The 10,528-nt window shown below is 43.9% G+C and overlaps 1 protein-coding gene across 14 annotated transcripts; it reads left to right on the top strand.

Annotated features, from left to right (window-relative positions):
* Positions 1-2,365: 2,365 nt before the first annotated feature.
* LOC125517982 lies at positions 2,366-9,661 on the top strand. Of its 14 annotated transcripts, none has more exons than XR_007287866.1 (5): positions 2,366-3,324; positions 4,876-4,964; positions 5,377-7,528; positions 8,059-8,113; positions 8,690-9,661. XR_007287866.1 is itself a non-coding variant. In XM_048682947.1 (4 exons), the coding sequence occupies exons 1-4, from the start codon at positions 2,892-2,894 to the stop codon at positions 4,936-4,938; spliced, it is 330 nt and encodes a 109-aa protein (XP_048538904.1). In that variant the 5' UTR covers positions 2,378-2,891; the 3' UTR covers positions 4,939-5,897. The 14 variants fall into 14 exon arrangements, 2 of the variants coding, with proteins under 2 accessions (XP_048538904.1, XP_048538905.1); XR_007287864.1 differs by adding an exon at positions 3,532-3,598 and having other exon boundaries at positions 4,882-7,528; positions 8,690-9,659; XR_007287860.1 differs by having other exon boundaries at positions 2,367-3,598; positions 4,882-4,964.
* Positions 9,662-10,528: the final 867 nt, after the last annotated feature.

Below are 10,528 nucleotides of genomic sequence, written 5' to 3'. Positions count from 1 at the left end.
AAGGTGAATCAAGTGCAGAGCTAGATGGCAGTTTCTTACCTCCCCACGTAGTTGAGGGATAGATCTTGGTTTTTGGATCTCTCAAGTTCTTCATAGTGTCCAGCAGATATAAATCCCAAGTGAATCAAAGAATAGAGCTATGATCCCCGGCAACGGCGCCAGAAATTAGTCTTGATAATCCACAAGTATAGGGGATCTCAACAGCTTTCGGGGGTAGAGTATTCAACCCAAATTTATTGATTCGACACAAGGGGAGCCAAAGAATATTCTCAAGTATTAGCAGCTGAGTTGTCAATTCAACCACACCTGGAAACTTAGTATCTGCAGCAAAGTGTTTAGTAGCAAAGTAATATGATAGTGGTGGTAGCGGCAACAAAAGTAAAGACAGCAAAAGTAATGTTTTTGGTATTTTGTAGTGATTGTAACAGTAGCAGCGGGAAAGTAAATAAGCGAGAACCAGTATATGGAAAACTCGTAGGCACCGGATCAGTGATGGATAATTATGCCGGATGCGGTTCATCATGTAACAGTCATAACATAGGGTGACACAGAACTAGCTCCAATTCATCAATGTAATGTAGGCATGTATTCCGTATATAGTCATACGTGCTTATGGAAAAGAACTTGCATGACATCTTTTGTCCTACCCTCCCGTGGCAGCGGGGTCCTATTGGAAACTAAGGGATATTAAGGCCTCCTTTTAATAGAGAACCGGAACAAAGCATTAGCACAAAGTGAATACATGAACTCCTCAAACTATGGTCATCACCGGGAGTGGTCCCGATTATTGTCACTTCGGGGTTGCCAGATCATAACACATAGTAGGTGACTATAGACTTGCAAGATAGGATCAAGAACTCACATATATTCATGAAAACATAATAGGTTTAGATCTGAAATCATGGCACTCGGGCCCTAGTGACACGCATTAAGCATAGCAAAGTCATAGCAACATCAATCTCAGAACATAATGGATACTAGGGATCAAAACCTAACAAAACTAACTCGATTACATGATAAATCTCACCCAACCCATCACCGTCTAGCAAGCCTACGATGCAATTACTCACGCACGGTGGTGAGCATCATGAAATTGGTGATGGAGGATGGTTGATGATGACGACGACGACGAATCCCCTTCTCAGGAGCCCCGAACGGACTACAGATCAGCCCTCCCGAAAGGTTTTAGGGCTTGGCGGCGGCTCCATATCGTAAAACGCGATGATTTCTTCTCTCTGATTTTTTTCTCATCGGAACTCAATATATGGAGGTGGAGTTGGAGTCAGAGACGCAACAGGGGGCCCACGAGGTAGGGGGCGCGCCCTAGGGGGCGTCCCCCACTCTCGTGAGTAGGGTGTGGGCTCCCTGGTCTTCATCTTTGTCGAGGATTTTTTATTATTTTTTCTAAGATGTTCTGTGGAGTTTCAGGTCATTCCGAGAATATTTGTTTTCTGCACATAAAACAACACCATGGCAATTCTGCTGAAAACAGCGTCAGTCCGGATTAGTTCCATTCAAATCATACAAGTTAGAGTCCAAAACAAGGGCAAAAGTGTTTGAAAAAGTAGATACAACGGAGACGTATCACTCCGCCCCACGCGCCCATCGGAGCTCCTCTCCGGCGCCGCTCGCCGCTCGCCGCCCCCCCCACCGGCTGCTGACGCTGCTACCTCCCTGGCCGCCCCTGCCCTACTTCCTCCTCACATGCGCGGCTCGCGCTCCGCCCGTGGCCTCGCCAAGGCCACGGCCACCCGCGCCTGGCGCCTCCACTGGCCTGCAGGCGCCCAAACGAGCTACGGGTTGCGCCCGCACCCCCCTGCACACGGCGCCCGTTAGCCAAAACCGATAAGGCCCTGGCCCAATGACAGTCGGGGCCCAGCCCCAGATCGTTTTTATTAAAAAAAGAGAGTTTTTAAAAAATAATAAATAAAAATATTAATTAATTAATTAACTTAATAATTAACTTAATAATTATGTATTAGATTAACCTAATCATTTAGTTAAGTAATTAACCATGTTTGCTTAACCTGAGACTATGACGAACGGGCCCTACGTGCCAGGGTTGACCTAGTCAACCTGTAGACCTGCTGACATCATGTTGATGTCATGCTAACCCAATAATTACCTTTTCTAATTAATTAAAATCTGTTAATTCCAAAATTGAATCTCTACTTATCTCTACTATTATTAAACAAGCAAACATATTCATCGCTAAGTGCACCCACACTAATCTACACAGAAACAGTACGGACCAATTGCAGCCTCAGATCAGGATCATTTAATTTAATCTAACGATTAAGATTACACTAAGCCTCACCCCAAACTGCGTTTAGCGATTTTCCTGGGCGGACGAAAACTCTGCCGCCCGCATTGGTTCAGCAATACGAGGAAAAAAAGGCAAGATATGATACAGGAGAAACAACACGATCGGGGAGGCGGCGCATCTTCGGGGAGGATAAGAGGACAGGGGAGGAGAAGTAAGGCCTGGTGGCTGCTAAGGAGGTGCTCGCCGGCGAGCGGGCTCCGGCGGCCGCCTAGCGCGCGGAGTTGGATCGGGGCGCATCCCCGCGGCCGTGGTTGTACTCGCTACGCCGCCTGCCCAAAAGAACCGGTGCTCCCCGCCGCCTGCCTCTCTTACCCACGTGAAGCTACCACTTCCTTCCTCCTCCGCCAGCCCCAAGAGTGCCCACCCCGTTGCCCGGTCGGCTGCACCAGCGCCCTGCCGGTGGCGCTCGTCGGCCCTCCCCGCCGGCCCCGCGCCGTACCCGTCGTCTCCTCAATCTGTTGTCAGCGCCCTCCCAGTGGCCCTCGCCGACCCTCCCCGCCGTCCCCGTGTCGTATCCGCCATCTCCCCAATCCGCAGCTAGAGGACACGCCAAGAAGCTTCAGTCATGAGGCCGTCGCGCCGGAGGTCTTCCATCTCAGATTTGTTTTCTTTACGGTATTTCCTCAGTGATGTGATGCTTCAACTTCTCTTCCGGTGCTTCTCAAATTGATGTAACCAAGAGTATGTCGTGGATCACCATTTTAGATTCTGAAATTTATTGTCATCTACCCGTCGTTCTGAACTTCATTTGTCATTTTTCAGCGATGCACATCTTTACTGTCAGGTTTATAGTCATCAAGCAGTCCTAAATTTTAAGGATATATCAACATTTATATTCTTGATTACAGGGTGTTGTCAAGAATTTCATCATGGCCACTGCTTTCCCACCAAGGTATTTGCCGCATGCAGCCATGCACAAGTGTCGTCACTTGCATCTCCTCTGTGCGTTCCCGTCATTCCATGCCGCACGAGGCTGCAGTCACCACACCCTTGAGTAGGTAATTCATCAATTGATAGTTTTTGTCCCTGCCGTGACTTGCATCTTTCTACCTTGCTTCAAATTTAATTTGATTGAATGTCAAATAAAGATCAACTTTATCTCTGATTGATTCATGGAAGTACAAGCTGAATTATATTCAGGATATTCTGATTATTACTTCCAAGTTATATTCTAACACAATGTCTTTGGTTTAACAACTTGCAAGTGTTTCTTGTACTGATGTTAACCTCATAAAAAAGACTCCCAGGTGGACATCTGCTATAAATAATCAGGTACTGCTTTCCATTATCAAATTCAAATGCTCAGTGAAACTATCCAATGGATGGACTGGTTGTTTAACACTGAATCATCAACACTTTATTCTCATCTTATCTCCTCTTCCATTCACTGAAACATCTACAGTGCACGCTTGTTACTTCTTTGACTGCTTGAACATAAATATTGAGAAAACTCAATTTTCTATGGGCATGAATAATCTTTCGATTCATACATAAAATCAAAATGTGGTTCCAGTTCCAGGAGGTATGGCATGATTTCTCTGCTGGCGTGTGTGTGTGTGTTGCTTGTTTGTCTGTTGCCGGCTGGATTGCGCAGCGGCGATGCCGGGAGCCGGGGGTCATTGGAAAAGTGAGATGCCGACGTCACTCAAAACGATCCTTGCATGGTATTGACAGAATCATCCACAAATTATTTGATGGCATTGACCCTTGCTTGGCACGTGCTTGGCATTGACTGAATCCTACATTGGCGAGCTTGTATCCCGACCAACCTCTTTGTCTTCATTTTTTAGAAGCTAACTCACTTGGTTTGTGCGCTCCAATTTGCATATAGAGAGGTTCAGATGTCTGGCCATCTAGGCACTGCCTATTTCTCTAAACCTGAAAATTCAAAAATCACTTTAGTTTTCACTAACACAGCTAGGGCCAACACCTGCTATCAAAAGAGCCTCAACAGTGGACGGGGTGGCGGAGTAGTCACGTACCAACAATACAGTAACTGCTAGCTATACTTCTGGAGCAAATTCTTTGTCGTAGTCATCAGGCCGCAGATGGCGTTGCCGGGATACACGCCCACCAAGGTCTCCGGCCCTATAGGCCCATGAGGGATCCAGGGTGTTGCTCTATGCAGCATCATGACCACAATGGTGACTTTGTTTTGAAAATACTATTTGAATGGCATCACAACATTGAGTACACATTTTTTTTCAACAGTTGCTTTATTTTTATACCATGTGAATCTCCCTGGGTTAGAGCTTGAGATGTGCGTTACACACGGTTAATTTTTCACGATTTATTGTTGTTGCTATTTCCCATGAGGTACTTGATAAAAAGTGTTCGGCGTGTGGTGCTCTTCAATGACTTGTTCTCTTTTGAAGAGCAAGCAGTAGAGCATGAGAGTGCCGTGATCCTCCAAATTCCTGCTCGCTTCTATACCCGTATATCTGTTATTTTTGACTGATTTTATTCCCTTGAATGCTACATAAGAGGTGTCTTTGCAGAGCTTAAGAACAATTTATTTGGTTGGAGCTAACTAATACTGTATTGCAAAGGGCCAGACAGCCAACCAACTACAAATGGACTGCCCGAATTTATCCATGTGCTGGAATAGATGATATTTGATGATTTGAACCTTGCAACGGTAGGGTTTCCACATGTATCTACCTCAATTTATTTGATGATACTTGTTGAAAGATATTTCTAATACTTTAGTGCATGTGATATATTATTTTAGATAGTAGTACTACTTTAATGTGGTGTGTTACATTTTAGCTGGCAAATGGGTTAAATTCATCTACGCATCAGGTCATCAGCACTCAGTATCTCTGTGTTCTTGACATACAAAAACTATACGTGTGTGAACTCTTGAAGTAAAATACCATATTGTCTGCTTGATTGTTATTGTAGTTAACAAAATGTTTAAAAATTTAGCAAAAACATACAACATCCAATAATATAGTACTTATTAGCATCTATTGTGATTATCAACATTTATATTTGTAAGACATGTGTTGCACATGCATGTTTATTTTGTTTTAAGTTTTCAACTGCAGGGGTGTGAGACTTTAGCATGCTCTGTACATAAGCAGGGAGTTCAGGGGCAGAACTGAAGGTAGACTCGGGTGCAGTTATCCACTCCTACTTGCTTTCACTAGAACAACATATTACACTGTGAAAGCAAGATCATGCACTGGCATCGGTTTTATTACTCCACAGATGTGGGTCATCGGCCATGACAAAATATGGGATAACAAATATTATGGATACAAGATGGCAACATAAACTTCGCAATTTTATGATTTGTGATCTCGTAGATTTTTGCCATGCGGAGGACAAATGATTCTGGCTATATGCACTGGAGTTTAATCCATGTATGTGAACTAATTAGATATCGATCTATGTAAATTTGGAGAATCATATGTGTTTGAGATGATTTGAGAGTGCCCTTACCGGCCGTGTAGGTCCACGGTAATTTGATTGTTCTGATTTGTGTTCCATTTTTACTTAACGGAGATGTATTTTCACTATTAAGTGTAATAATTAATAACTATTGGATGTGTTCCGCAACGCGATACACGACGAGTGGGATTTTCCTTGGCATGAGCGGAGATGCCTTCGAATTACTAAGTTTTATTTGGTTGTTTGTTTCATGTGTTAGTTCTGTATTGTACCAATGTTCATTCAAATGAAAATGCAAGGTACTACAATGATGAATGTATGATATTTTCATAAAATTAATAAAATATAGGACATTGAAATGTAGGGGTTGAGGTTTAGAGGTCTGCTGGAGTTAAACAAATTGTAAGTGAGGATCTTTATAGTTGAGTCCCTATGCGTTGATTGATGGGAAATGTTTTAGGGGACCTATGAGAGTTTCTCTGACTCCAGTTCATGACTCCTTGGAAATCCTCCCAACCATTCCTGTTTACACTAAAAACATATTTTGTTACCCTTTTAATTATTATTTTTAAAAATTTCTTTAGTGAATTCAACTTCATCATATAATCGAGTTTTGCTTTGAGCACGCATGACGGCCACACGACAAGAGCTGGGAAGGAGGCAGAGTTCATAAAGTACATGTTCGACCGTGACAACCCCAAGCATGTGTCCGCGTACTTGATGATGAGGTGGCCAGGTGAATACGACTCATGAGAGTGCGAGCTTTGAAAGAGGATAAGTAGAACACATTAGTGGCGAGGGAACGCAAGAATTTTGTTTCTCCCGTTGCAACGCATGAATACATTTACTTGATTAAACATAAATAAAATTAATAATTTTTTTTTTATATTTGAGAGTTACTATTAAACAAGAAAACTTTGACCTGGGCGGACGATTACTCTGCCAAATAGTCTTCTGTGCAAAACGTAATCCGTCTTCTCACATCAATCAAACCCCACAACCCGCTCCTCCCTGGCCTTCCTTCCAAGTTCATCGCACCCTCCTAGAATTAGATCGCTGCCGCCAGCCTACGGTCGCCGGTTGGAGGCCAAAACTCTCTTCTCCGGCTACCCCTGAAGGCAACCCACCAGGTTGCGTCCATCGGGATGACGACGGCCAGGACGAAGTCCGGCGTGCAGCGCAGGAACAAGGATCTCGACGAGGTTGAGCGGATGAAATTTCTCACACCCCAATCCCAGTTCGCGCTGCCGCCTGACCCTCTGCCGCCGCCACTCCTCCTCTTGGCCTTCGCCCCACACACATCGTCACCGCCCAGATTGTGCCCACCCTCCAACCCAAACGCCCAATCTTCCCTGCCGTTGTCGGACGCCGCGTCATCTCGCCGTGACCGCTTGCCACTGAACCCGTAGGCATAGAACCTGACGGGGCCGCAAAGGCCGTAAACAAACATGCGGAATCCGTCGCCGAAGCTCTGTTTCCCGACACACCGTCGCGGGCTCTGCTGTTCCTCTACACATCGATGCCCACCCCTCCCCCGTGCCTCCCTCCCCGCCCGCTGTGACATCCCGGGCACCGCTTATCCGCCCTTTTCACTGCTGTCCGGCCGCCTACTACGTCAGGTTCCCGTTTCAGGGGTGGTGGTCAGTGCGATTTTGGGCCGTGCGTCGTTTTGCCGCTGCCGACAGCGGTCGGTAGATGTAGCGCGCGTGTGTGCACTAGCTTCGAGTCTAGCCTGAAGGAGGCGAGGTGGCTAGGCAGCGTTGCTTGCTCTGTTTCTATAGGCGCTGCTGGCTATACCTGCTTCTTGTAAGTTCTTGCACTAGCTGATGCTTGTACGTTTTGGATGTCAGCATAAAGTTTGCAATGCAAGTGGCAGGTGCCAACTTATAGAATTCTGAATTTTGTTATATCCACTTAACCACTTGGTGTAGATCTGATAGGTACTTATAAACTGCTTTTGATGTGTTCTCCTCATGACAAATGTAAATGATATTAGAACTGAAATTTTAAAAGGCTGTCTACTTAAAATTTTAGACTGATTCGGTGCATCTTTAAAGTTTGAATTGCATGGTATTATTTTCTGTAGTTAGATCCTACAGGATGTGTGCTATGGTTCAGACACAATACCTTGCTATTTAGATATTGTGCATATCATGATTTATTAAGCAAATGTTGGTAAGTGAATTTTGATTAATCCCGTGATGTATATGGGTTTTCGTAAACTGAAATTGTGCTTAACCTGATTTATGGAGCAATGGATAACAAGTCGTGAACTATATATTTTATTTGAGTCGAGGAGTAATCCATTATTTTTCCATCTTGTCGTACTTTGTCAGCTGGGCTATGTGGCGGCATCTATTATGAGCATCGCTACTAGGGATGCTTGTCCAGGTGAGGCAAAATTCTGTCATCTTCGATTTAACTAAAATCATGCTATAGCTTGATATGTACACCTCAATGAATGGTAGTTCTCCATTTATAGGTAGAGTCAAACATCATTATGGAAGCAAGATGCCCAATGTATATGCGTTGACTTGCCTGATGCCATGTCGTGATTTTCATTACCAACATGCATATTTGTCAACCCTTGTGTTTATCTCATAGATGATCTCTTGCCGCATGGCCCTCAGGGGCCTAGTCAGGCTCAGATTTGGGATGTAGTGCTTCTGGTGTTTGTTGTTTTTTCACCCGTGTGGCCGTGTACTCCCTCCGTTCTCTTGTGGCTATGGCTGTGAAGTTACTGTAATTTACACAATTTTCTACCAGCTTTTTGTCCTACTTTCTACTACGTGTACGGTATGTTTTGCTTTTTCTGTTCTTTCAGTACACTGTATATGGTTGGAGAAGCAAAGTGTGTTTATCCTTACATTAAGAAAATAGCTACCATTCAAGTGTTAATACAAGTGTTATACTCACCTGTCGAGATCAACAACTGAACTGAAAATCTTTGTTTGTTTGTTGTTATAGCTTCAACTGAACTGATCAAGTGGACGAGGGCTTCAATGTCTTGGCCTGACGTCCGCGGACCTAGCCGGATGGTCACCACCACAGTCAGTGTCATTCATCACCTTGCCAAACGGAACTGCTCGCCACAGAAAAGTGTGGTCACTCTTTAATTGAAATGCCTACTTTGTCCCCTCTTTACTAGGTTCAGGGCTAGGTATTGCATTTGAGATATCGCATTAAGCCCTCCAACTCTCTAGCAATATTATGTTTACATTATTCATAGGTACTAAAAAATATTCGGTATGAAGTGTGGGTGCCTCGGTGGTGATACTGAATCAAGAGATAAATTTTCAAAATGAGAAAGGTGTGGTAACTCTTTAATTGAAATGTTCATGTTACCCTGTATGGTTTGGAAATGAGTCAAAAGAGTGCATTTCTTCAGTATAGGATTGTATGGAAATGAGTGATTCTCTTTTGAATATTGCAGTTTTTATGACAAATTGTTCGATGTTATTAATTTGCAACACAAGCCTTTTCAAGATTGCAAGAGATAACACTCTGGAATTGCAAAAAAAAAAAAAACAATTGTGCTCTGCAATTTTTGATCAGACATATCCTTTCTTCACTTAGATAAGCATAGATCATTTTCAAGTAAGAGAATTATAATAGTGCAAGCTCTAGATTGCTGCTTATAATTCAAAATACTCTTTGTTGTCTTGATAAAGTAGTTGTTTACTTGCAGGATGTGGGGTTACAGTTGGAAGGGATAAACCTTGCTGGTTATCGCCAAGCATTTGAAGAAAATTGTGCCAATCGAGAGTATCTTGAAAACATCTCCATGTTTACAACCGAACAGATGCTGCAACTTATCAGGTGACAGGTGTTGGTATATGAAATAGAGAGATTGTACCACACGTTGTAAAATGTTGAGCCACATTACATGTTCTTCCTTACTATATTTCACAACATATCAAATTCACAACATACACCAATTTTCCCAATAGTTTCCACCAATGACAACAAGATAGGAGGGAAGGAAGGGAGGCGTTGGGATCGCCATTCATGTCACTCGAGCAAGTGATATGGGGGCCTTTTCTTTGTCGAGAACGGACTTCCATGACTGAGATGCCTTATATTTCTTGAGCACGGACTTCCACAAATAGGCTCACATCTGGTCGTAATATTTATGTAGACGTGCGTCGCACGTGCACACTTACTAGTTAAAACTTTAAGAATTAATATAAAATAATCCATAGCTCGGATTTTTCTACATAAAGTTGCTCAGAACGACGAGACGAATCCGAATACGCAGCCCGCTCATCCTTCACACATCCATAGCATAGCGAACACACAACTTTTCTCCTCCGGTTCATCTGTTCGAAAACGCGAAACACCAGGGATACTTTCCCAGATGTTTTCCCCTCTTCGCCGGTATCACCTCCTACCGTGTTAGGCGCGCCTAGCACCACTCGTTGTCATGTCATGCATCTGTTTGCATTGTTTCTTCCCCCTCTTCTCTCCGATAGACTACGAGACTGACGCCGCTGCTGGTGCCCCGATCGACTACGTTGTTGACGACCCCTACTTGTCAGAGCAACCAGGCAAGCCCCCCCTTGATCACCAGATATCGCCTATTATTCTCTCTACTGCTTGCATTAGAGTAGCGTAGCATGTTACTGCTTTCCGTTAATCCTATTCTGATGCATAGCATGTCCTTACTACTACTGTTGTTACCCTTACCTGCAATCCTAAATGCTTAGTATAGGATGCTAGTATTTCATCAATGGCCCTACATTCTTGTCCGTCTGTCATGCTATACTATCGGGCCGTGATCACTCGGGAGGTGATCACGGGTATATA

Source organism: Triticum urartu, chromosome 7 (assembly GCF_003073215.2).
Source record: "Triticum urartu cultivar G1812 chromosome 7, Tu2.1, whole genome shotgun sequence".
Taxonomy (NCBI): domain Eukaryota; kingdom Viridiplantae; phylum Streptophyta; class Magnoliopsida; order Poales; family Poaceae; genus Triticum; species Triticum urartu.
Note: the sequence above shows the minus strand (reverse complement) of the source record. Positions and strands in the feature narration are given on the sequence as shown.

Coding starts and splice junctions, on each gene's coding strand:
- LOC125517982 (XM_048682947.1), top strand. CDS start 2,892: ATGAGGCCGTCGCGCCGGAGGTCTTCCATCTCAGATTTGTTTTCTTTA. Junction 2,942..3,174: donor TCAGATTTGTTTTCTTTACG/GTATTTCCTCAG, acceptor TCTTGATTACAG/GGTGTTGTCAAGAATTTCAT. Junction 3,599..4,875: donor CATCTGCTATAAATAATCAG/GTACTGCTTTCC, acceptor TGTATTGCAAAG/GGCCAGACAGCCAACCAACT.